Raw genomic sequence first — 25,911 nt, forward strand, 5'->3', positions numbered from 1 at the left:
CCGGGCGGGTGAGCTGCCGTTGCCTTCGCGGTACCGAAAAAGTGAGCAGGTGCTTCCATCATGTGGGCAAAACTCGGTACTGCAGGTGGCGGAGATGGGAGGGGCGAGGAGTGGTGCCTGGCGTGGCTCGCTGCTGCCATCATGTGGGCAAAACACGGTACTGCAGGTGGTGGAGGAGTTGGGGCCATCCAGTGGCGCCGGCCACCGCTCGGTGCTGTCAACATGTAGCCATAACTTGGTACAGCAGGTGGGTGACCTCCCCTGTGGCACCGGGAGCCGCTTTCCACTGCCTTTATGTGGGGAACACTCCGTCATGAAGGCGGTAGTGATTGGGGGGGGGGACGTGACCCGTAATCCCTCCCGGCTCCGCCTCGCCGCCGCTGGCATATGCCACCGCCCCCAAGGGGCCGTCATTGGCATATGAGCTGTTTTGGGGTGCGTGACACCGCAAATGGAACAAACCCCCATCACTGCAGCCGCCTCCTGGTGTTATTTATTTGGGGAGAGCGCTGGGGGGGGTGTCCCAAACTCTTAGGAAGCGTTTAAGGGGATTTGGGAAGCGGGGTGGGGGTAGGTGTCCGATATTCGACGCTCGCCGGACTCGAACCCGGATTCCAGAGACTGTTACGTGAATACAATAGTGCTAAGGTGGGAGGGGGGGGTGAGGGTGGGGGGAGAGGCGGTGGGGGTGTATAGCCCATCGTGCTCGCCATTGGCCTAGACGCCTGTCAATCACTCGTGGCCCTCCCCGCCTCTCCGATTAGTAGGCGCCTCCGGCGGTCGCCATTGGCAGAGATGCCTGTCAATCACGCGGGGCCAGCCCCCCAGCGCTCTGATTGGCTCACCGCCACATGCTCAGCCCCTATCTCTACCACGTGCAGTGCCGAGTTTTGGCCACATGGTGGCAGCACCGGCCTGCTCCCGGCGCCTCATCGCTGCTCCCCCACGTGCCGTGCCGCGGTTTGAACACAGGATAGCACGGGAAAGCGGCGGCCAGCTTTGGTGTTTGGGGTTTCGAGCGGTCTGCTGGGGCTTTCGGGGGTCTGGGGGGGTCTAGAGTGTTCTGATGGGGCTTTAGGGGGTCTGTGTGGGTTTAGAGCGATCTGATGGGGGCATGAGGGGGTCTGGGGTTATTTTTTGATGGGTCGGGGGGGTTTAGAGTGGTCTGATGGGGGATCTGAGGGATGATTTTTGGGGCTTGGGGGCGGTTGGAGTAGTGTGCTGGGGTCTTTAGGGTCTCTGGGGGCTGATTTTGGGGATGTGGGGGGGGTTAGAGAGGTCTGATGGGGGCTTTACGGGGTCTGAGGGATGATTTTGGTGGCCTGGGGGTTTTTAGAGTGGTGTGATGGGGGCTTTAGGGGGTCTGGGGGAGCTTTGTAGGGGTCTGTGGGGGTTAGAATGGTGTAATGGGGACTTTAGGGGGTGTGGGGGATGATTTTGGGGATCTGGTCGGGTTTAGGGCGGTCTGATGGGGGCTTTAGTGTGTCTGGGGATATTTTTTAATGGGTCGGGGGAGGTTTAGAGTGGTCTGATGGGGGCTGTAGGGCATCTGAGGGATGATTTTGGGGGCCTGGGGGCGGTTAGGTTGGTGTGATGGGGTCTTTAGGGGCTCTGGGGGCCGATTCTGGAGATCGGGGGTGGTTAGAGAGGTCTGATGGGGTTTTAGGGGGTCTGGGGGATGATTTTGGGAGTCGGGTTTAGAGCAGTCTGATGGGGGCTGTAGGGGTCTGAGGAATGATTTTGGGGGTCCTGGTGGGTTTAGAGTGGTGTGATGGGGGCTTTAGGGGGTCTGGGTGATGATTTTGGGGGTCTGGGGGGGGTTAGAGAGATGTGATTGGGGTTTTAGATCATCTGGGGTGGGTTTTGGGTCGGGGCGGGGATTTGGTGGCCGTGCGGGGGGGGCTTTAGGGGGTTTACAGGAGCTTGTGGGGAGTGTGAGGGGTTTTTTGGGTCTGGGGGGGCTGTTTTGGGTTTAGGGGCTCTTCTAGGGGGTCTTGGAGGGGCTTGGGGGGTATTGGGGGCTGGGGGGCATTTTGAGGGGGTGTTTTAATTGGTCTTGAGGGGAGGTAATTTCTCTGGGGGTCTTTAGGGGGTTTTAGGGGTGGTTTTGGGGGTCTGGGGAGGGTTTTGGGGGTGCTTGTGGGGTGTTTTGGGGTATTTAGGGCTGTTTTGGGGTGGTTTTGGGGTGTTTTGGGGTGTGTGACACCCCAAATGGAACAAATCCCCATCACTGCAGCCGCCTCCTGGTGTTATTTATTTGGGGGGGGGGTGTCTGGGGGTTCCCAAACTCTTGGGAACCGTTTGGGGGGTTTTGGGAGGGGGTGTTTGTGGGGGGGGGTGGGGGGGGGAGGGGTGTCCGGACTTCTCCCCCCACCGGACTCGAACGCGGATCCCACCGACTGTTACATGAATAGAACAGTGCTAATGCTGGGGGGGGGTAGGGGAACGACGACAGGGTATAGCCCATCATCCTAACCATTGGCCGAGACGCCTGTCAATGACTCGTGGCCCGGCCCCCCCACCGGTCTGATTGGATGGAGCTGCCCAATGGCTGCCATTGCTCGAGACACCTGTCAATCACCCTGGGCGCAGCCCCAGCTGCTCTGATTGGCCACTGCCCATGTTTACCACTATTGGTCGAGACGCCTGTCAATCTCACCTGGCCCGCCCCCTCTGCTCTGATTGGCAGGTGACGCCCGCAGTCGTGACTGGTGGAGACGCCTGTCAATCACTCGTGGCCCGGCCATCCGTCTCCTCTGATTGGCAGGAGCCGCCCACGGTGACCATTGGCTGAGATGCCTGTCAATCACTCCTGGCCCGACCCGCACCCCCACTCTGATTGGCAGGAGCTGCCCGTGGCCACCATTGGCCGAGATGCCTGTCAATCTCTCCTAGCCCGACCCCCTGCTGCTCTGATTGGCAGGAAACGACCGTGGCGCCCATTGGTCAAGGTGACTGTCAATCACTCGGAGCCCGGCCCCCAGCCGCGCTGATTGGCCAGCACCACCCTACGTTACTATTGGATAAGAAACCTGTCAATCTCTCCGGGCCCGGCCCCCCCAGCGCTCTGATTGGCTTACCGCCCCATGCTCAGCCCCTATCTCTAACACGTGCAGTAAAAAGTTTTGGCCACATGGTGGCAGCACCGACCTGCTCCCGGCGCCTCGTCGCTGCTCCCCCACGTGCCGTGCCGTGGTTTGAACACAGGATAGCACGGGAAAGCGGCGGCCAGCTTTGGTGTTTGGGGTTTCGAGCGGTCTGCTGGGGCTTTCGGGGGTCTGGGGGGGTCTAGAGTGGTCTGCTGGGGGCTTTTAGGGGTCTGGGGGGGTTTAGAGTGGTCTGATGGGGGCTGTAGGGGATCTGAGGGATGATTTTTGGGGCCTGGGGGCGGTTAGAGTGGTGTGATGGGGTCTTTAGGGGCTCTGGGGGCCGATTTTTGGCATCTGGTGGGGTTTAGAGAGGTCTGCTGGGGCTTTATGGGGTCTGGGGAAGGATTTTGGGAGTCTGGATTTTTTTGGGGGGAGCTGGGGGTTTTTAGGGTGGTGTGATGGGGGATTTTGGGGATCTGGGAGATGATTTTGGGGGTCTGTGGGGTTTTAGTATGGTCTGATGGGGGCTTTAGTGGGTGTGGGGGATGATTTTGGGGGTCTGTGGGGGTTTAGTGGGTCTGGGGGACTTTTATTGGGAATCTGAGGGGATTTAGAGTGGTCTGATGTGGGCTTTAGGAGATCAGGGGGAGTTTTTTTAGGGGTCTGTCGGGGTTTAGAGTGGTGTGATGGGGGCTTTAGGGGGTCTGGGGGATTATTTTGGGGATCTGGTGGGGTTTAGAGAGGTCTGATGGGAGCGTTTGGGGGTCTGGGAGATGATTTTGGGGGTGTGGTGGTGTTTAGAGTGGTCTGATGGGGGCTTTAGGGGGTCTGAGGCATGATTTTGGGTTTAGAGCTGTCTGATGGGGGCTTTAGGTGGTTCTGGGGTGGGTTTTGGGTCTGGGGGGGAATTTGGTCTTGGGTTTTGGTGTCTGAGAAGCTGGATTGTGAGAAACGGTCTCTAGGTTCGGGCAGGCCTCGGTCAGCCACAGCAGTGAAGCAGCTGTTTATTTCACGTCTGTGCAGAACCGCGTCTCCTGGCAAGTCGGCACACACAGCAAAGGCAGAACTTTGCGTGCGATCTTGAAACGCAAGAGCGGGCAGCAGAGAGGCAGTACGCACATGGAGTTTTGGGTGGCCAAGCGAGGTCTTTAGATCAGAGGAAGATTCAGGTTGTGTCCTTGTAAAGCCCCCCTCTGGGTCTTTTTCAAGCTCTGCGTCTCTCCCCTTCGAGCTTTTCTGGAATGATTTCAGTGCTCTGTGCCTCAGTTTCCCTACCCGTAAACCAGGAAGAACAGCAATTTTCCTCCGCTTCTCTGGGTTTTCCAATTTACTCTTTTTGTTTACCCCCCTCTATGTTTCTTTGGAAAGCAGCTACCACTAGTAAATACTAACGAGTCCTTTTCAGTCTCAGGTTTGAGTCAGCTACAGAGGCATCAGCCATTCTGTGCAGCAGCAAATAGAGTGTGCTCGAGTCCTTCAGAGACAGTAAAAAAAGGGTACAAAGGAAAATAGGGGGAGACAACAAAGTCTAAAGCCATAATGAAAGAGCAAACTGCAAACGAGACCCTCCGGCAGAGCGACGGGGCTGCGGTCCCAGGGGCAGACGCACATGCTCGCGTGACAACTGAGGCCATTAAAGTAAAGAGTGCCAAGTGAGTTTTGGCAGTGGGTAGGAGGCCTTATTATGATGGAAGGCATTAATATGGGAAGGAAAAAAGGGGGTGGAAGAATTGGCTGGTGACAAGGTGATGTGGGGCAGAGGAGCAGGGTCATTTTGTAGCCGTTCCAGCTGTCTACTTCGTTGCGAGGCAATGAGCCCATTTAGGTTAGCAGGGACTTCAGCCCGGCCTTTTTCAGAAGCTTATTGAAGATGATAAAAGTGTCGCCTCACTAACTTAGCATCCAGGATGCTGCTTAACTTCAATCTGAGCTGTTCTTTACTCATTTAGTTTTCTCTGTGGCTTTGCATTTTCAGCACAGTGGTGTTTTGCTTACAGATTCTCCTTTTTTGGTAAGAGTTTCTTCTTAGGGGTATTTCAAATCTCAGCACTTGATTTCCTCTCCATAGTCTTTGAGTGTGGGAAGTGTAAAACAGCATTAAAAGGCTGTGGTAGCCAGCTCCCACTGACTGACCGTTTAGGATGCTCTGGACCTCTAAATTCAGTCTTCTCATGTGCTCTGTTGAACGCAGAGGCAGTACACAGGTGGTGTTTTAAGTGGCAAACAAGGGTGCGTTGCCACGTTGGCAGCACCGATCCAGAGGTCTCCAAGTGTAGGTGATGGTCAGCAATAGCTTTGTGTCCTGGCACTATGGGCTTGGGAGGAGCAGCCGGGCATTTGCACTCTGTAGCTGTGCTGTAGGACACTGGAGTGCACTGAGCAGAGGGGAAGTATGCAGATGGAGTTTTAGGTGGCAAGGCAAGGGTGGATTGCCATGTTGGTGCCACTGTTGTGGCGGTCTCCCTGTGTAGGTGATGCTCAGCAGCAGCATTGTAACCTGGCACTCTGAGCTTGGGAAGAGAGGCTGGACGTTTGCACTCTGAAACCATGTTTCTGCACACACAAGAGCACTCAGCAGAGTGGCAGTACAAAGATTGTGTATTAGGTGGTAAAGCAAGGACTCATTGCCATGTTGGGGGCACCATTCCAGAGGTCTCCCTGTGTAGGTGATGCTCAGCAGCAGCTTCCTGCCCTGGCACTATGGGCTTTGGAAGAGAGGCTGGACGTTTGCACTCTGAAGCCATGCTCCAGGACACCCAAGTGCAGATGGAGATTTAGGTGGCAGAGTGAGGGTGGGTTGTCATGATGGTGGCACCGTAGCAGAGCTCACCGTGTGGAAGTGATTCCCAGCACCAGCTTTCTGACCTGAGGGAGAGGCAGAGCCAGCCCCAGTCGTCTCCTCACTTGCTTGAGCAGAGCTAATATTTCCAAGATTGCCACTGTTAGATGGCTATTATCATCCCCATTTTTCACACGAGTCAATTGAGGCCCAGGGAGAAAACAAGCACGGGGAGCCAAAAAATAGCCACATATCCGGGTGCTGAGTCCTGGGCTTGTGCTCTTTTGACTGGGATGCCTCTTTGAGGTGATGGCTGAAGGTACTTCCTTTCTCCTTGCCCTGTGTCCAGGCCCTAATGGCCTGCAATCCCTGGCACTTGAGGTTTTGTGCCTTCAGGGGAGTCTACGTGTGGTTTGCCCATAGTGTTTTAGCAGAGTTACACCCTCCTCTAGGCCGAAGGCCGCATTTTGGCTTTAACTGTGGGCTCCTTCAACCTTGTGGGACATTTACTTTTGAAGTTACTGCAAATTTTTTCCTCCTGTTAATGGCAATTTCCATTATTGTGCCATTTCTATAGATGTGCAAGGCTAGGTGAGCGCTCAAGGCAGACCGGTGTGCTGGGGTAGCCCAGAGGACACGTTCTCTCTTGTGCTCTAGCACAGGAAGAGCCGTGGGAAACCTGAAGAAATCTGAGATTAGAGCTCGGAGGAAAATTTCCTTCCCAGCAGGAAAATGCTGCTTTTGTCAAGAGACCCTGACGTGTGACACATGGGTGCAGTGCTAAAAACGGGGGAAAAGCGTATGGAAGCAAAAACTCCAGAATGATTCCCCCCCCTTTCCCTCTGCCTATTAACCAGCAAAATGGAAATCTACAGAATTGTGAGCTTATGGGGTGGAAAATAATCAAAAGGTGAAAAAAGTGAAATGATTTTCTGGCTGGGCAGCTGGTTTTTTTGCATTGGTTTCATTTGTGGATGTCACAATTGGGATGAGGGGAATAACGTAGCATCTGGACTGGTATAATGACAGTAAAGCAGGCAGAGATGGACCAATTAGATGGAATTAATTGCAGCACGATAGGCTGGATGTGGAAATAACACCATGTTCAAGAGAGTACGTGAGAGAGTGGTGGGAGTGCCTGATCTGCCAGGTCCATGCAACCCCCAATCAACCCCTTTGCATTAAGTGAGCCTCAAATTACCCCTCACTCACCATACCCTGTGTGTGAACTCATTACAGTCCTCTCGAACTGGAGCAGCTCTGGTTGGGGCAGTGGCAAGGCATGGAGCAAGCCACAGTTAGAGCAGCCTCCTAGTTAGCGATGAGCACTAGGCATGGAGTACTCTTAGGAGGTGCCATGGCTGAACTTTCTGCTTCAGTTGAAGTTTGCACTCAGGGAGCTGGTTTGTGGGTCAGCGGCGAGCGCTGTCCAGTGAGGTTTCCACAGATGGAGTTTTAGGTGTGTAAGTAAGTGAGGATATCCATACTGGTGGTACTATTCCGGAGGGCACTATGTGTACGAAATGCCCAAACCATGGTTTCTGTCCTACCATATTAGGCTTAGGAGCAGTGCCTGGACATTTGCGCTTAGGGAGCTGGTTTGTTGGTCGCTGCAGAGTGCTGTCCAGTGAGGCTTTACACAGATGGAGTTTGAGGTGGGTGAGTGAGGACATCCATGTTGGTGGCACTCTTCTGGAGGGCACCCTGTGTAGAACTTGCCCGGGTATTTGGTTTTGTCCTAACACATTAGGTTTAGGTACAGGGTCTGGACTTTCTCACTTAGGGAGGTGGTTTATGGGGCATCTGAGAGGGCTGCCCTGCGAGGTCATCCACAGATGGAGTTTTAGGTGGGTAAGCAAGGGTGGATTGCCATGTTGGTGGCACTGTTGCGGAGGGCACCGTGTTTAGCTGATGCCCAGCACTAGCTTTCTGTCCCGGCACCTTCAGCTTAGCATCAGGGTTTGGATGTTTGCTCTTTCTCCCCAGCCTGATTTACGCTTTATTGAAGTTTGTTCTCCTTCAACTTTCTTGAATCTCTCATAATAATTCTGTATGAAAGTTTGATGGCATATCTCTAAGACTCACTGCTTCAAGCACGTGCAGTACCACTGCTTGAACGGTGTTTTTGTCGTTAGCAGTCACCACAATATTCCTGGAGTGATTAAAATGCAGTGGGGTATTGTTACCGTTTTGTTTGACTTTTTTGTTTGGGTTTTTTTTTTGGAGTCACTTAGTGGAATAACCGTATGGACACCTCTTTGCAGCAGAAAAGCTACTACCTGCAGTCACTGAAATGTTTGGAGAAAATAGCGATAAAGCCATTAGATTCCACCCCCAATGATCCACATATATGAGAAGGCTGTACTGGACACTGCAAGATACATAACAGCACTTCTCTGGCTTTGTGCTGGGCAAGGATTGATTAGGAAGGAAATGCTTCATAAGAAGGAAATGCTTCATGAAGAAAGCTGCTGTCAGCTTTGGGGAGTTGAGAGTTGGAATTCTATATAATGGATTCTTATGTTTGGTGGTGGTTTTAGTTTTGTGGGGTTTTTTGGTTTTAAGACTTTAGACCAAAGTTTTACTAAAATTTTCTCCTTAAAAAAGAAAAGCATAACAAAAGAAATGGAACCTTGTTCTCAATGATGTTTTCTTGTTTCAGTTTTAGCTAGAATGAAAACTCCCAAATCTGTTTCAAAAAAGGCGTATGTGAGGTGGGTGCTGTAATTAATGGCTTTTATATATTAGTTTTCTCTATCACACCTACTATTCAGAATACAGAAAAATTAGTAGAAGTTTTAGCGGTTCGTAGGCAGATATGTTTATAGGAGTGAGCGCAGCCAGAACTGTTGGTGTTCAGTCTGTATGTTCAGGTCAGTGTAAAATGGTATGTTTGGAGGTGTACATGCTCTATTGCCATTCCTATTACTGAACGCGGTTGGTAACGTTTGCTGTGAGCAACTGATGATGTTACATTGTGTGGCTCTTTTTGTTTGCTGTTTTCAGTAAGGCATACTTACTCTTCTGTTTTCCTGTTTATGCCTCCCTTTTTCATGTTATTCACTCATTTTACAGTTTGAAGGACATCGAAGGACTTGGATGATTTCTGCTTGGACTTGAAAGCGAGAAAAAGCCCAACAAAGCATGGCAAGCCAACAGCAAATACAGAGCAGGCATTTTAATGGGTGGAAAGGTAGCCTTCATTTCTGAGCTCATAAATTTTGGGGAGAGCATGTTAAACATAAGTTCACTTTGTCTCTTGCTTGAGGCTTTTTTGTTTCCTGTGGGAGTAACAGAAGAAAGTATGGTCTGACAAGTATGTATTTTGAAGCATTGCTGTAGATCTGTAGATACAGACTGTGGACTATCTGCTAGCATTTGGCTCTGTGAAAAGAGTACAACTCATGGCTGGTTAGACTGAGCTGCAAATGTGGGATGATCGCTGTGAAGAGAGGACTTTGGAACACTGATTTGCATATCCTATGGCTGTAGTAGCTCATTCTGTGGTCAAAAGACACTGAGGAAAGAAAGAAGGTAACTGTTGTTAAGCTAGATACCTTTGATTCGATGCGTGTTTTGGCCAGAGTATTGCAGAGCCACAGATAGACCTTGAATTTGGAGCTTCTTTAGCCAAGGTCCTCTGTGTGGTCCTGTTAACACTGGCTACAAGATGCTCTAGCAAACCATTACTTGTGGGGCTTCAGTGCTTGGCTGAGCAGAGGATCCCTGTTTTCCCCCAAAGGATGGAAAGTGCCTTGGTTTACTAACATTCAGAGCCTGACTACACCTGTCTGGTGCACTTCTCATTGATAGGAGCAAACTGGACTTTAGTAGAATGAGTGAACAGAGCTCTGGAATTCTTTACACAGCCACTAGGCCAGTGATGAGGTGATAGAATTTTGGTAGATGAGGGATGATAACAGTGATCTCATGGGAACCTGGAAAAGCTCTGACCCCTGATCAAGAAGGATGGGATCCTTTGCAGCTGGTGAGAATGTCAACCCTGAAACATGTATGCCAACTGCAGGCTGTAAAAAGCTAATGGAATGGTTTCTGGAGGGCAAATGGGGGAAGCACAGTGGACCAGAAGCACCATTAAAAGAAAAAATAAGTCACCAAGAGATCTGACATGATCCTTTGATCTTGATAGTTCAAATTTGAGATGTCAGAAGCCTTGTTTGTTGACAAATGTGCACTTTGTGCTGTAGGCTGTGGTCTGATCTTCACTTGGTGGTTTTATAAAACTTTAGCATGAAATGTTCAGCCTTACTTCTGCATGTGCATAGCTTTTGTTACTGGGAATGAAGATTATGCCAGCATTAGTTACTATTCAGGATTGCTGGGCTTGATGGCTGATGTGTACATACATGGGGTTTAAGGTACTTTTTTAAAAAAAAGATGTATTAAAAAAAGTACATCTTTCGGTGACTTGCCCTTTAGTATGACGATAAATGGGCGAGGTGTAATAAAGAACATGGGAAGATATGTTTCTATTCTTTGTGTTTTCCTTTCTTTTTCAAGGACTTTTATTTTTTTCCTGTTAAGACAAAGGTAAATTTCCTAAATGAAATTACAGAATCGCAGAATCACAGAACCAACTGGGTTGGAAAAGACCTTTAAAATCATCAAGTCCAACCATTCCCCAGTGGTGCCAAGGCCACCACTAACCCATGGCACTGAGGGCCTCATCTGATTATCAAAACTTTAAGCTGTTTCTTTTGAACTGCAGCACAGAAGGATCTTAAGGCCAAGAAGAAGTGGATGACTTCTGGAAAGCAGAACAGTTGCTGTCAAGAACTGCAGTATCCAGAGGCTTCAAGTGACGCTGGTGATTCTGTCTTTGTAGAATCTGACTCCCAAAAAGGGAGAGTGAAAGACCTGAAAGAGAGTCAGAAGGGCATAAAACTCGCACCTCCACAGAATCTGAGAGAGCCAATCTCCAGAGGCAGTCCAGACTTGCTTGTTAGAAGGAGAGAAAGAAGCTGTGAAAAAAGTACAGAAAACAAAGTGCCAACTGTGGCATTACAACAAAGTGCAGAGGTAGAATCAGATAGCTTGGATGGTGAATTTGAATCGTTGATAGAACAGATAAGGAAACGAAGTATACCTCAAAAACCTGCGTTAAGCACAAATAAAACTGTCCACCAGGCAAGCACAAGAGGTGAGCAGTTGTTCCTGGCTGACTTGCAAGCTACTGACAGCAATGGTAGTGCCACTCGCCTAATTATTTTCGTTTGTGTGGCATATGCTTTAGAAGTGCAACCCAGCATCTTGCAATTGAATTTGGTGAAATCAGAAATGATTTCTCGAGCATTGTGATGAGTGATTCTACTAGTCTTGTGGTATCAAAGTTTTAAGTTTTTCAGCATTGCTTGTTTCTATAATTCCTGTAACTGCGGGCATTTTAAAAATTGTTCTGAAAACAAAATCTAAGTGGTGGTTTTGAATGACGTTCCCTAGCCAACAGAGAGAAGGCCTACTGAAACCACAGAGCTTGAAGTGGTCTGTGATTTCTGGTGTGAGGGTCAGTCATTTTACCAATCTGTCCGGATGTGGAATGGGGATATAGGTAGCTATCTGATCGGAACTTGATTGTGAAACAAATAATGTGACTTACGGTACATGACAGAAGGTTCAAGTCATTTTTTTGTTCAAATAGTGTTTCTGCATTACTTACAAACTCTTAACGGTTTCTTTTCATGCATCACTATGCCCCGATTATTTTCTTTTCCGACGGCTAGAAAGTCACTGGTTTTCCTCCTAAAATGAATTCTTTTTTTCTAGGAAAGCTCCTCAAATGTTACTTTCCTAATATTGTTTCTTTGCAAGCAGGGATTTTAAATGGAGGACGTAAACCAGCAACCTCCCCACACACAGGTATTTCTCCAATTTAACTTTCTGTGCTGTAGACTGGGCCATGGCCTGAAAAAGGCGGTGGCTTGGTCAGCCAGTGTAAATGACCAAACCACACCTGTACTGGTCCCATTCAGACACCCTGAGAACTTAGTGTGCGCAAACATTTCTGGCTGTATCCTATGAGATCATCACATATAATCTATCTGTTTCTAGCAGCGGAGAGCCATGAGGATATATTTCATAAGGAAGATTTTGAAATATGTTTTCACAAACTGTTCTCTTACATGAGATGAAGTGGCCCTCATTTGGAGTAACAGGCATGCAAGAAAGAGTCTCACACTTGTTTTCCCTGTGTTTCTGTTTCTTGTCTTTCTAGTGGGCTGTTCATTGCAATGATTGTGAGTCTGCTCTTCCCTGTGTTATTGTGGTTCACAGCTGGGGTTCTCTTCTGGATTTTCATCTTTGGTGTGATTGGAATTATAGGTTATGGTAGGTGTAATCCTCCAGCCTCTGAGGCTATTTTTCCTTATTGCTTAATTTTGGGCAGGGAAAGTAAGCGATTACATCAATTAAATGCTATAGGTGGGAGAACTAGTGCCTAGGTTTAGACACAGTTAAGTGAGAAGGGCTTAAATGGCAGCGAAATTTAGTAAGAATCCAGCTGTGCTGGCACTTAGCAGCAGATGTAGTAACCCGAACTACCTACCCACAGTGTGCTTAGTCTTTATTCACTTGTACTGATCTTTCTTTTCTGTATATGTGGTGTTACAGCTGACTAGTCTCTCAGTAATGCGTGTTTGGGTTTTGCTTACCTGACGTGCTGAGGACAAAACACTTCGCTTGTCAAAGATTTAAAAAAACCCAACCTTGTCTTTGCGCTCTTCAGAAACACTCATTTTGTATTGATTGTTTTTTAACAGGCATCTGGCATTGTTACTGGGAGTACAACCATCTGAAAGGAATACCTGGATCTGTCCTCACTGTTTATGATACTGGATTCCAGAGGGACTTCAGAGTGTGCCTGCAGCTGAGGCAAACATGGTTAGCATTTAGTAAGTGCCCTTTAAACGTGGTATCTGTTAATGGATGCTCAGGAGATTCAGTCACTGTCTTGCTACGGTTTCTGCCTTGTTAAATCTCCTCCTCTACATATGTTGCTCGTAGAAGTAAGCAGAATTCTCTTTCTTATACAAAGTACAAAAATCTACGTTTTTTGCAAGGCTACGAGTGTATTTGTAAGGGGACAGAATGCAGTCGCACTAGTGGTGAGAGTGAAAAACGCTTGTGTTACTGGCATGTGTGTCTATATGTGAGGACACCGGGGGGTGTCTGGGGGCACCCACCCGTGTCCTCCCCCCCCCAGTGAAGCTGCCACAGGTGCTGCTGGTGCTGGGTGCCCCCAGCGGGGCCGGGCTCAGCGTCCCGGGGGTGCCGCTGGAGCTGCTGGTGCTGGCCAGGAGTGTCGCCTATGGCTGCTCCAGGGCCTTCCCCTTCAGGTAGGGATGCACCTAAAGGGGGGGTGATGGGGGCAGCACCCATGGGTGCCCCCTATGACTCTCTCCCCGCCCCCCCCCAGTGCTTGGGGTGAAGTGCTCTTCCTCCTCCTGCAGACCATGACCCTTGGCTTCCTCATGCAGCACTTGGAGGGGACACGGGAAGAAGTAAATGGGGTCTGTGGGGCACCCATGGGTGCTCCTTTGCCTTCATTATAACACACCCCCCCCCCCCGCATTGTTTCTGCAGGGGCTCTGCTGGTGGCTGGTTAAGGGATGTTACTGGGCACCCTCCTCTCCCCCCATACCACCCCCGGGCTCATCACCTTCCTCCAAGCAGCCAATCTGCCCATCATCATCCTCAGCAGGGTGAGGGGGGGGACCCACGGTGGAGGGGGTTAAACTCTGGGTCACCATAAGCCCCCCCTGAATCGACCCAGTGGTTTGTTCGCTCCTATTCAACCCAATGGTTCATTCCTACCCCCCCCAAATTGACCCAATGGTTCATTCCTCCCATCCCCAAATCAACCCAACGGTTCATTCCCCACCCCCCCCAAAATCAAACCAATGTTTCATTTCCCCCCCCAAGTGACCCAATGGTTCATTCCCCTCAGTTTGACCCAAAGGTCCCCTCCCAAATCAGCTCAATGGAACCCCCACAAATCAACCCAATGGTTCCCCCCAAAATCAACTCAATGGTTCATTCTGCCCCTCCAAATCAACCCAATGGTTCATTCCTGCCCCCCCAAATCGACCCAATGGTTCATTCCCGACCCCCCCAATCAACCTAATGCTTCATTCCCCCCCCCAATCAACCTAATGCTTCATTCCCCCCCCCCAATCAACCCAATGGTTCATTCTCCTCCCCAACTCAACCCAATGGTTCATTCCCCCCAAATCGACCCAATCATTCATTCCTAACCCCCCACCAAATGGACCCAATGGTTCATTCCACCACCTAAATCACCTCAGTGGTTCCCCCCAGAATCAACCCAATGGTTCTGCCTCCCCCAATTCAACCCAATGGTTCATTTCCCCCCATTCACCCCAATGGTCCCCATCACCCCCAATTCAACCCCGGGGAGGGGGGTGTCCTTGATGCGAAGCATCCATGTGTGACCTCCCCCTTCTGTCCCCCCCCACCCCCAGCTCCTTTAAGCCACCACCAACTACAGCCAAGGCCACACGGGGCAGCTCTCGGGGGTCACCACCACCCTCCTGTTCGGGGGAGCCGGGTGCAGGTCTTCACTTCCCTTCAGGTGAGACCCCTCCACCTTGGACCCCCCAAATCCCCTTTTCCACCCCCCGCAATGTTCCATCTCCAACAGGAGACGGAGGACCCATTCCTGACCCTGACCTTTGCCACGTCGGCCGCCTGCAATGGGCTCCTATTGGGGCAGCTGCTGTATTATGGGGGGGGGCGGGGGGAGACCCCAAACCTCCCCCTCACCGCAAGGTGGACTGACCCGGATCCCCCCATACCCCCCCCAATGGAACAACCCGTGGGGGGGTTAAAAAGGGGGTTTTTGTGGGGTAAAACATCCCCCCATTAATAAAATGGGTTTTCACTGGTGCTATGAGTCTAATTTGGGGTGTTTGGGGCCATTTCTGGAGGGTTTCGAGCTGATTTTGGGCCAACTTGTGCTGTTTGGGCATAATCGGGAGTAATTCCAGCTGCTTTGGGGCATTTTGGGTGGATTTAGAGCTGCTTTGGGGACTTTTGGGGCATTTTGGGGAATTTCAGGTGGGTTTTGAGCTGCTTCAGGGACTTTGGGGGCATTTTGGGGCATTTTAGGCTATTTGGGTGCTGGTTTAAGACCATTAAAGCCACTTTGGGGGTCATTTGAGCTAATTTGGGGCAATTTGGGTAGGTTTTGGGGCGTTTCTGGCTGGTTCAGGGTGTTTTGGGACACTTCCAGCTGCTTTAGGGCATTTTGGGGGCAGTTGGGGTGGGTTTTGGGGCATTTCTGTCTGTTTTGGGGGCCTTTTGGGCACTTTGGTGTCAATTTGGGTGATTTTTGCTCTTTGGGGACAATTCAAGCTGGTTTTGGCTGAGTTTTGGGTCATTTGGGAGGGTTTGGGGGCATTTGGGGGTTCTTGGGGTGGGTATGGTGCATTTCTGGGTGGTTTTAGGGCCGTTTGGGGCATTTTGGGGCAGATGTGGGTCAATTTGCGCTGGGTTGTGGCATCTTTCAGCAACTCCAGCTGGGTTTTGGCTGATTGTGGGGTAATCTGGGCTGGTTTAGGGCATTTGAGGTGGGTTTTGGAGCAATTTGAGCTGGATTTGGGTAATCTGGGCTGGATTTGGGGCATATCAGTCGGGGTTTGGGGCAACTTGAACTGGATTTGGGTAATTTGGGCTCGTTTGGGGCATTTCAGGTGGGTTTTGGGGCAACTTGAGCTGGATTTGGGTTATTTTGGGTGGGTTCGGGACCAATTTGGGCACGTTTCTATAGGACGCTTTCTACAGGACGGAGCCGGACGCGGTCGAATCAACGCGGGGGGTTTCAATCCGCGCGCGGCGCCGCGGGCTTCAATCAGCTCCGACGCTGCTTAACTCCGCCCGACCCGCGCCGCTGGGTCCTAAAGCCCGACCGTGGGACATAGAATCCCGCAAAGGGTTGGGCTGGCAGGATCCTTCTTCCCGATGTAGAATCGTGGAATGGTTTGGCTTGGAAAGGGCCTTAAGATCATCTAGTTCCAACCCCTGCCATGGGCAGGGACACCTCGCACTAAACCATGTCACCCAAGACTTCGTCCAGCCTGGCCTTGAACACTGCCAGGGATGGAGCATTCACGACTTCCTTGGGCAACCCATTGCAGCGCCTCAACACCCTCACAGTGAAGAACTTCTTCCTTATATCCAACCTAAACTTTCCCTGTTTCAGTTTGAACCCATCACCCCTTGTCCTGTCACTACAGTCCCCAGTGAAGGCCCCTCTCCAGCGTCTCTGTAGCCCCCTTCAGACACTGGAAGCTGCTCTGAGGTCTCCACGCAGCTTCTCTTCTCCACCCCCAGTGTTCTCAGCCTGTCTCCATACGGGAGGTGCTCCAGCCCCTGCTCATCCTCGCGGCCTCCTCTGGACTTGCTCCAACAGCTCCATGTCCTTCTTATGTTGAGGACACCAGAACGGCACACAATATTCTGCAGGTTGGGTACTCCAAGGTTTACAGCCTATCCAATGCATATAATCTCCATGCCAACTGTCCAGCTTTTACATCTCCCCTCACTCAGTTTCATACACCCCCTCCACTTCTTTACCTTTCTCCTTTTAGGGTTCGATTTCATAGCTCTCTGGCAGACATGTGGCACCCAACTTACTGCTTAACTCCAGAACCACTTTGCACCCACTTAGTTTCATAGGTTGTACAACAAGAGCATTCTTGTTAACCAGAGAGTGTGTCTGTCACCCAAAGATGACATTGTCTTGAACTAGAGTGTGTCTGTTTAAGTCATGGTATCTCAAACCCTCTGTTTCATTCCCCGAGTAACTTAACCCCAGCCCCAATATTACAAAGCCTTAATATTGTAAAGCCTTTATATTACAAAACCTGAATATTATAAAGCCTCATCCCCAATATACAACTACAGTACTGCATGTATCGCACTAGGCATCAGCTACACACAGCAAGGTCCGCAGAGGTACCGCCAACATGGCGATCTATCCATGCTTTCCTACCTATAACTCCATCTCTGTGTTGTTTCTCTGAGAGCCGCTCTTGAGCATCATGGAACATGGATGTAATCCTGGAGCAAATCCTGATGTTTTGGCTTTATTGAAGAATCCTTTTCTCTCTTTGACCTTTTCTGTGCTACAGACATCACCCAGCACAGGCAACAGACCTCATCCTGCCTCTTTTAACTCAGGTGGTGGTTTGCCCCACCCCTGCCCCAGGGCATTGAGGGAGGGGCTGTGGGTGGCGCCTGGGGTATATAAGGCTCAGTGTTTCAGCTGGGGGCTCATTCAGCTTTTGGGCTTCAGAAGGGTTAGTGCTGTGGTTGTTGGTTGTTTAATGTGATGGAATCAGCTGAGTGAAGAGCTCTGGATCTTGTAAAGCTTTACCAATGTATGTATTAATAGCTATCTCTATAAGGTTTTGTAAGGTTTTATATTTATAGGAGGTGTTTAGTTCTTCTAAGGTTGTTTATTGTTATGTTTTATTGTTTCTGTTATTAGGCACTGAATGATGTCTTTGCTTAAGATAGAGCTCCAAGGATGCTTTTCACTGCTTTTTTTCTGTATTGGATTATTAAATGAAATATTTACTACTATGGAGAACCAAAGTAGAGCAGTGATAAGAAGGTAGAACTGGAAGTCATTGTTCAGGTGTTATTAGTTGGGTGTTATTTGTCATTACGTACACATGGGGATCTCATGATCAGTTCCACCAACATGCCAATCCATCCATGCTTTGCCATCTAAAACTCTCTCTCTGTACTTCTCTTATGTAAAACACAGTTGGGTGTTCCAGAGCAGAGCTCTCACAGCGTCAACATCCAGCCCTTGCTCCTAATCCTAAGGTGCCAGTACAGGAAGCCACTGTTGGCTAGCAGTTACACCTGACCACCTCCAGAATGGTGCCATCAACAAGGCAGTTGACCCTAGCTTAAAGCACTACAGTTCCCTAAAGGCTCTTATGTATACTGCACTTACATTGAGTGCTCTCAAGTGTCCTGAAGCACACCGCACAGAGTCCAACTATCCACCCCCTGCTCCCACAGCCAAGGAGCCAGAACAGAAACCTGGTGCTGGGCACCACCTACACAGGATGAGCTCCACAGTGGTGCCACCAACATGGCAATCAGGCCTTGCTTACCCACCTAGAACTCCATCTGTATACTGCCTCTGCTGGGTGCAAACATCCAGCCTCTGCTCACATGCCCGAGGGGCCAGGACAGAAAGCTTGGGCTGTGCATCACCTACACATGGAGACATCCAGCATGGTGCCACCAATATGGCAATGAAGCCTGTGTAGGTGATGCCCAGCACCAAGTTTGAGTCAGTTACACAGGCGTCAGCCATTCTATGCTGCAGTGAACATTCTATGCTAGTGACATCAGTCCTCCACAGACAGTAATAAAAGGGTACAAAGGAAAATAGGGGGAAACAATAAGGTCTAAAGCCATTTTTCAGGGTTCCAGCATGTTTTTGGCACTCCCTGAAGTGCTTTGGCAATGCTGGATTGGATTAACAAATAGGTTTAGAGCGCTCCAGTAATGCTTTTGCTGGTCTAATGTCGTCCATTCTCGTTTGGTTGTCCTCAGCCTTGATGCTGCTCTTGTCTGCATGTGATCATCCAGAGCAAGACTAGAGGGAAGACTGCTGGAATCCCTTCCATCCTCTTCCTACGTACCAGAAACTTGATCATCTGAGAGTAAGTAATATTTATATGCTTCTATCGATCATGCATAACCTGTGCAACTGCTTTATTTCCAAGTTATCATCATGTATTACCCAGAAGCAACTGAGACATTTTGATTTAGCTTTGTATATACATAATGATGAGAAATCTGAAGCGTGTTGATATCAGACTCAAATAGATCTGGAAAAGATGTTGTTCCTTATGCTCCCACTGAAGTGCATTTAGAAGAGATCCCAAGCAAAGATGGCTCTGTCTGAATCACAAGTAGTATTCATTTGGGACCATTTTATTCCCTGGAAAGGCTTCTGAAGACACATATCAGCGTATTGGGAATCTGATGAGAGATGTAAAGGCCTTTGCTGATGTTTATTGGGACTTGAATGCTTGCGGTGGAAGGAAAACAAGAAAGAAGTAGTCACGAAGTGGCCGCTGCAGGTCGTAAGGGTTGCATTGGTAAGACACGTGTTGTCCTGGTCATTGGAGGCTGAGTTGGGAGAAGGTAAATGGATGGGGCGATTACTCATGAGCGAGAAAAGCGCTGATAATGTTTCCTGTTCCAGATGGTGCAAACAAGCTGAGGAATGGGTTTTGGATGGCAGATCCTTGTATTGCTTTCGGTTTGATGCTGTATTGTTTGAGGCTTCTTCTGCTATAGGTCTATCACTTTGTGTAATGCTGTTTGCAGAGAACACATGGTATAATGAAACATGAAGGATTATGCTCTTTCTGAACTGTTTAAATGACTTAACATTGGATAGTACTGAGCACGTCAGGATTGGAGACACACCATGAAGGAGAAATAGAATGGAATAGGAAGGAATAGACCTCTCTGGAGCTGAACTTTCTGCTTCGTTTGAAGTTTGCATTTAGGGAGCTGGTTTGTGGGTCAGCGGAGAGTGCTGTCCAGTGGTGCTTTCCACAGATGCAGTTTGAGGTAAGTTAGTGAGGATATCCATGTGGGTGGCACTGCTCCGGAGGCCACCCACTGTAGAACGTGCCCAGCTATTTCTTTTTGTCCTAACACATGATGTTTAGCATTAGCGTCTGGACATTCGCACTTTAGGAGCTGGTTCATGGGGCGTCTGAGAGCGCTGCCCTGCGCGGTCCTGAACAGATGGAGCTTTACGTGGCTAAGAAAGGGTGGATTACCGTGTTGGTGGCACTGTTGTGGAGGGCACCATGCGTAGGTGATGCCCAGCACCAGCTTGCTCTCCTGGCACCTTAGGCTTAGCAACAAGGTCTAGACTTTCACACTTACGGATCTGGTGTATTGGTCTCCTGAGATAATTGTTGAGTAAGGTTTAACACAGATGGATTTTTGGGTGTGTAATTAAGTGAGGATATCCATGTTGCTGGCGGAGAGCACTGTGTGTAGGGCGTGCCCAGCTCCTGATTTCTGTCCTAACACATGTTTAGGCACAAGGTCTGGACATTCGCAGTTTGGGAGCTGGTGTCTTGGTCAGAGGAGAGTGCTGTCCAGTGGTGCTTTACCCAGATGGAGATTTAGGTGGGTACATAAGTGATAACATCCATGTCGGTGGCACTGTTCCGGAGGGCACCCACTGTAGAAGGCACCCAGCTATTTGTTTTTGTCCTAACACATTAGGTTTAGGCCCAGTGTCTGGACATTCTCAGTTACGGAGCTGGTTCATGGGGCGTCCGAGAGCGCTGCCCTGAGCGGTCCTGCACAGATGGAGTTTTACGTGGCTATGCAAGGGTGGATTGCCATGGTGGTGGCACTGTTCCAGAGGGCACCCTGTGTAGAACGTGCCCACCTCCTGATTGCTGTCCAAACAGATGAGGTTTAGGAGGAGGGTCTGGATGTTCACGCTTAGGGAGCTTGTGTCGCGGTCAGCGGGGAGTGCTGTCCAGTGGTGGTTTAAACAGATAGAGTTTTATGTGACTGCGGAAGGGTGGATTGCCATGTTGGTGGCACTGTTGCGGATTGCACCCCGCATAGAACGTGCCCAGCTCTTTGTTTTTGTTCTAACACGTTAGGTTTAGGAGCAGGATCTGGACATTTGCACTTAGCGAGCCGGTTTATGGGGCATCTGAGAGCGCTGCCTTGCAAGGTTGAAGACAGGTGGAGTTTTAAGTGGCAAAGCAAGGGTGGATTGCAATGTTGGTGGTACTGTTGTGCAGGGCACCATGTGTAGGTGATGCCCAGCACCAGCTTTCTGTGCCGGCACCTTAGGCTTAGCATCAGGATCTGAATGTTCGTACTTAGCGATCTGGTGTCTTGGTCCTTGGAGAGTGCTGTCCAGTGAGGCTTTACACAGGCGGAGTTTGAGGTGGGTAAATGAGTGAGGATATCCATGTTGGTCGTACCGTTTCGGAGGGCAGCATGTGTAGGACATGCCCAGCTCCTGTTTTCTGTCCTAACACATTATGCTTAGCATCAGGGTCTGGATGTTTGCACTTTGGGAGCTGGTTTGTGAGTCAGCGGACAGTGCTGTCCAGTGAGTTTTTAGACAGATGGAGTATTAGGTGTGTAAGTTAGTGAGGATATCCATGTGGGTGGCACTGTTCTGGAGGGCACCCTGTGTAGAACGTGCCCAGCTCTTTGTTTTTGTCCTAACACATTAGGTTTGTTTACAGGGTCTGGACATTCTCACTTAGGGACCTGGTTTATGGGGCGTCTGAGAGTGCTGCCCTGTGCGGTTGTGCACAGATGGAGTTTTACGTGGCTAAGCAAGGGTGGACTGCCATGGTGGTGGCACTGTTGCGGAGGGCACCATGTGTAGGTGGTGCCCAGCACCAGCTTTCTGTCCTGCCGCCTTAGGCTTAGCATCAGGGTTTTAACGCTCGCACTGTGGGAGCTGGTGTCTCGATCACCTGAGAGTGCTGTCCAGTGGAGCTTTACACACGTGGAGTTTTAGGTTGGTACATTGCTGAAGATACCCATGCTAGTGGCACTGTTCCAGAGGTCACCCTGTGTGGAACGTGCCCAGCTCTTTGTTTTTGTCCTAACACATTAAGTTTAGGAGCAGGGTCTGGACATTCACACTTAGGGATCTGGTGTATGAGGTGTCTCAGAACCCTGCTCTGCGCGGTCGTGCACACATGGAGTTTTAAGTGGCTAAGCAAGGGTGGATTGCCATGTTGGTGGCACTGTTGCAGAGGGTACCATGTGTAGGACATGCCCAACTCCTTGTTTCTGGCCTGGCACCTTAGGCTTAGCATCAGGATCTGGGCATTCGTACTTAGGGAGCTGGTTTACAGGTCAGTGGAGAGTGCTGTCCAGTGAGGCTTTACAAAGATGAAGTTTCAGGTGGATAAAGAAGTGAGAATACCCATGTTGGTGGCACTGTTCTGGGGGGCTCCCTGTGTAGAACGTGCCCAGCTCTTTGTTTTTGTCCTAACACATTAGGCTTAGCATCAGGGTCTGGGTGTTCGAACTTTGGGATTTGGTTTGTGAGTCACCGGAGAGTGCTGTCTTTTGAGGCTTTACACAGATGGAGTTTTAGGTGGATGCATAGGTGAGGATATCTATGTTGGTGGCACTGTTCGGGAGGGCACCATGCGTAGGACATGCCCAGCTCCTCATTTCTGTCCTAGGACATTAGGCTTAGGAGCAGGGTCTGGGCATTCACACTTAGGGACCTGGTTTATGGGGCATCTGAGAGCGCTGCCCTGTGCGGTTGTACACACATGGAGTTTTATATGGCTAAGCAAGGGTGGATTGAGATGCTGGTGACACTATTGAGGAGGGCACCATGTGTAGGACATGCCCAACCCCTGGTTTCTCTCCTAACACATTAGGCTTAGCATCAGGGTATGGACTTTCATACTCAGAGGGTTGGTTTGTGGTTCCATGGATTGTGCTGGGGAACGCTTGGACTTGCTGATCTAAAGGTCTTTTCCAACCTGGTTGATCCTATCATCCTCTGACTGTACTGTAGTTATTACACTGTTCTTATCTCAACATGTGAGTATTATACTTTTATTATTCTCCGCCCCATCCCTGGGGCAGAGTTTCTGTGGTTCAGGGAAGACACCAGGTGAGAGCCAAGGTGCTCAAGGGCCTTGTGTGGAGGAAGAGTGGGTTCAATACATTGTGCTGGGTCTCACTGTGTTGTTTCTCTCAGAGACAATAGCAGTGGCTGGTGGGGTTGATGTGGGCCACGTAGGTCATGCGGGGAGATGGGTTAGGGGATGGAGAGCATGTCAGGGCTTGTCTTGGTGGGATGTGAGGAGTCTGGAGGGGGAATGTGTGGGACTTGGCTGGTGGGAAGGGCAGGGGGCACAGCATGTTGCACTGTAAGCGTCATCATGTGTTTTTGAACCCTGCAGGTTAGCCAATGGGCTGGCAGGTGTGCGGATCGAGAGCAGGGGCCGCCTGTCCACGCTGACCTTCTTCAACCTCTCAGAGGAGGACTATGGCAACTAGACGTGTGTGTGTGGCCACAAACAAGCTGTCAACACCAATGCCAGCATCATCCTGTATGGTAGGTGCCCTGGTTTTTTTTTACAGCAAGGTGTGGTGAGGAGGAAGTGGAGGAAGAAGAAGAAGATGATGAGGAGGAGGATGAAGACAAGGAGGAGGAGGAGGAGGATGGCTGGCCAGCGATGGAAGGGAGTGGGTTTATTTTAGCAATGCCAGCCCATCGAGGTGCCGAATGGCACGAGCTCTGAGCGGCGAGGATACACCAGAGGATGATAAGGAGATCTGCATTGGCCCATGCGGGAGGGCACTGCTTGGTGGTGGTCGGTGGTGGTCACGGTGGGTGTTTAAGGATGAGCAGCAGAGGGTGAAGAGACAGGACATCGTTGGAAGGCAGGCCTGAGGAGAGGGCCCCAGCAGTTAAGGGCACACTTTGGGGACACAGTGTAGGGTATTAGTAGGTTGTCCTATTGGCAGGGATACAGGCAAGTGTTAAGGGGTGCAGGCAGCGGCAGGTGAGGAAGTGCAGGAGTCAAGTGGTGTAGGTGTCAAGTTGGGTATTATAGGTGCCAGGCTGGGTAGTGTGGGTGGCACTGGAGGTAGTGCAGGTGGCAACTTGGCTAGCGTAGGTATCAGGCTGGGAAGCATAGGTGTTAGGTTGTATAACAAAGGTGTTAGTTTGGGTGTTATAGGTGTTAGGTCGGATAGCGTAGGTAGCACTTTGAGAACCATAGGTGTTAGTTTGGGAAGTGTAGGTGGCTCTTTCAGTACTATAGGTGTTAGGTTGGATACTGTAGGTGGTGCATTGAGTATTATAGGTGTCAGGCTGGGTAGTGCAGGTGGCACTTGAGGTGGCATTAGATTGGAAATCATAGGAATTAGGTAGTGGTGGCGTTACTTTGCTTATCATAGGTGATAGGCTGGATAGTATTGGTGGCACTTTGGGCATTATAGGTGCTAGGCTGGATGCTTTAGGTGTCAGTTTGTGAGCCATAGGTGTTAGGTTGATTATCATAAGTGGCACTTTGGGTAGTGTAGATGTTAGGTTGGGTACCACAGGTAGCACTTTGGGAACTACAGTTGTGTTAGGTTGGGTATCATAGTTGGTATATTGGGTATCACAAATGTCAGGCTGGGTAGTGTAGGTGACAATTTAGGTGGTGGTAGGTTGGTTAGTGTCAGTGTTACTTTGGTTGTCATAGGTATTAGGTTTGGTATTGTAGGTGTCACTTTGGGTATTACAGGTATTAGGTTGGATACCGTAGGTGGCACTTTGGGAACAATAGGTGTTAGGTTGGATACTGTAGGTGGTACATCAGGTATCGTAGGTGTTAGGCTGGGTAGTGTAGGTGGCACTTCAGGTATTGTAGGAGTCAGGCTGGATAGAGTATGTGCCACCTCAGGTAGTGTAGGTGGCACTTTAGATTGCCTTAGGTTGGATACCATAGGTGTTTGGTTGGGTGGTGTTGGTGTTACTTTGGGTATCATAAGTGTTATGTTGGATACTGTAGGTGGCACTTTGCGTACTATAGGTGTTAGGCTGGGTATCGTAAGTGGCACTTAGGGTAGTGTAGGTGGCAATTGAGGTAGCACAGGTGTTAGGTTAGGGAGCACATGGCACTTTGGGTGTGCTCATGCAGCTGACGCAGGGCCAGCACAGCTTTATTAGACTGGTTCCATCAGAGGTGCTTGGAAGTGGAACAACTCGTGCTCAGCACTAAGGGCGTGCTGACATGGGAGATGGCATCGTCCAGACGTGTGGACTGCCAGGTGCATGGCGATGTTTTGGGGCCTGGTGTCAGGGGGTCCTTAGGAAGCAGGTGAGGAGAAGGAGGAGCAGGACAAGGAAGATGGAGGAGGTGGCCATTGAGGTCTGTGTGTGGCAAGGAGGTTTGTTGCATCTCATAGGATGAAGGCTGTTATTTGGGAAGGATCTGGGTAGTTGCGTGCATGCGGGTGCCAGCTGGGAAGAGCCAGGGAAGCAAAGGCCTGGAGGAGAGAGCAGGCACAGGTCTGCCCATGCTCCACGTGCCCGTGGAGAGGCAGGAGGAGATGATGAGGGATAGATTCAAGGATGGAGCACGGCCATGGTGTAGGGCTAGGCATGCCACAAGGCCAAGGTTGTGTGGTGAGGAAGCTTGGTAGATAGATGCAGAGAGAGCAGAGGGTTTTTTCCCCAGGCAGCTTGGCCCACATGGACAGAAATGGATGGACAGCCAGAGAAGGAGGTAGCAGAGCCAGAACATCAGGAAGTATGAGGAGATCCAGTGAAGACCAAGGTAGATGAAAAGCGACATCCTAGCAGGGGTCGCTATGAGCTGAGGTGCAGGCACTGATGAGTTGTTGTCTAGGGAGTTAAGAGGAATATTTGGATAGGTAGGGCTTTTCCTTCTAGGACATTTCAGGTATCACCTGCGAGCAGCTCTCAGTCCGCAGCAAAGATCCACATCTTCGGTGGTGGCAACGGCGGAGGAGACTGCGCAACCATCAGGAGCGGAGGAAGCAGATTGGCCCGGCGGTGGTGGGAGCTCTTCATTGCAGGCGACAGGTCGGGCACCCCGGGGGTGGTCGGCGACGAGAGCTGCGATTCCAGAAGGGACACGACGTTCGGGATGGAGTCCAGGCAGGTATAAGAACCCCCTCCCTCCCTCTAGCCCCTCCCTCCAGAGCGGAGAGACCGGGTTGGGGGGATGGAAGGGGATGGGGGAGGGCTTAAGGGGGGCAGGGAGGGGCTTTGGGGAGGGGCGGGGTTAGCTAACCCCTCCCCTCCTCTCAGCCCCTCCCTGCCCCCCCTAAGCCCTCTGGTGGGAGGGGGGAGAGAGGGATTGGGGGGAAGAGGGGTGGGAAAGGGGAGGGGGGGAGGGGAGGGAGGGAGGGGAGGGGAGGGGAGGGGAGGGGAGGGGAGGGAGGGGAGGGGAGGGGAGGGGAGGGAGGGGGGGAGGGGAG

At 50.4% G+C, this 25,911-nt stretch overlaps 1 protein-coding gene across 11 annotated transcripts; it reads left to right on the plus strand.

The window, feature by feature from the left end:
- The first annotated feature begins 26 nt into the window (after nt 1-26).
- Nucleotides 27-14,790, plus strand: LOC115608467. 11 transcript variants are annotated; one of them, XM_030487302.2, is made up of 9 exons: nt 4,008-4,741; nt 8,531-9,061; nt 10,715-11,029; nt 11,701-11,745; nt 12,101-12,213; nt 12,645-12,776; nt 13,088-13,220; nt 13,468-13,586; nt 14,367-14,790. In XM_030487302.2, exons 5-9 carry the CDS (start codon nt 12,117-12,119, stop codon nt 14,768-14,770), a joined length of 885 nt encoding a protein of 294 aa, XP_030343162.1. In that variant the 5' UTR covers nt 4,008-4,741; nt 8,531-9,061; nt 10,715-11,029; nt 11,701-11,745; nt 12,101-12,116; the 3' UTR covers nt 14,771-14,790. The 11 variants fall into 11 exon arrangements, 8 of the variants coding, with proteins under 8 accessions (XP_030343169.1, XP_030343162.1, XP_030343164.1 ...); XM_030487304.2 differs by having other exon boundaries at nt 8,944-9,061; XM_030487308.2 differs by having other exon boundaries at nt 4,008-4,258; nt 8,944-9,061.
- The last annotated feature ends 11,121 nt before the right edge of the window (nt 14,791-25,911 follow it).

Source organism: Strigops habroptila, chromosome 5 (genome assembly GCF_004027225.2).
Source record: "Strigops habroptila isolate Jane chromosome 5, bStrHab1.2.pri, whole genome shotgun sequence".
In the NCBI taxonomy this organism is placed as follows: Eukaryota; Metazoa; Chordata; class Aves; order Psittaciformes; family Psittacidae; genus Strigops; species Strigops habroptila.

What these genes read in the sequence shown, in the direction of transcription:
- LOC115608467 (XM_030487309.1), top strand. Translation starts at nt 12,117, where the DNA reads ATGATTGTGAGTCTGCTCTTCCCTGTGTTATTGTGGTTCACAGCTGGG. An exon ending in GCAAACATGGTTAGCATTTA is followed by an intron (nt 12,777 to 13,087) that starts GTAAGTGCCCTT and finishes TCCCCCCCCCAG; the next exon opens with TGAAGCTGCCACAGGTGCTG. An exon ending in CCATCATCATCCTCAGCAGG is followed by an intron (nt 13,587 to 14,366) that starts GTGAGGGGGGGG and finishes CCCCACCCCCAG; the next exon opens with CTCCTTTAAGCCACCACCAA.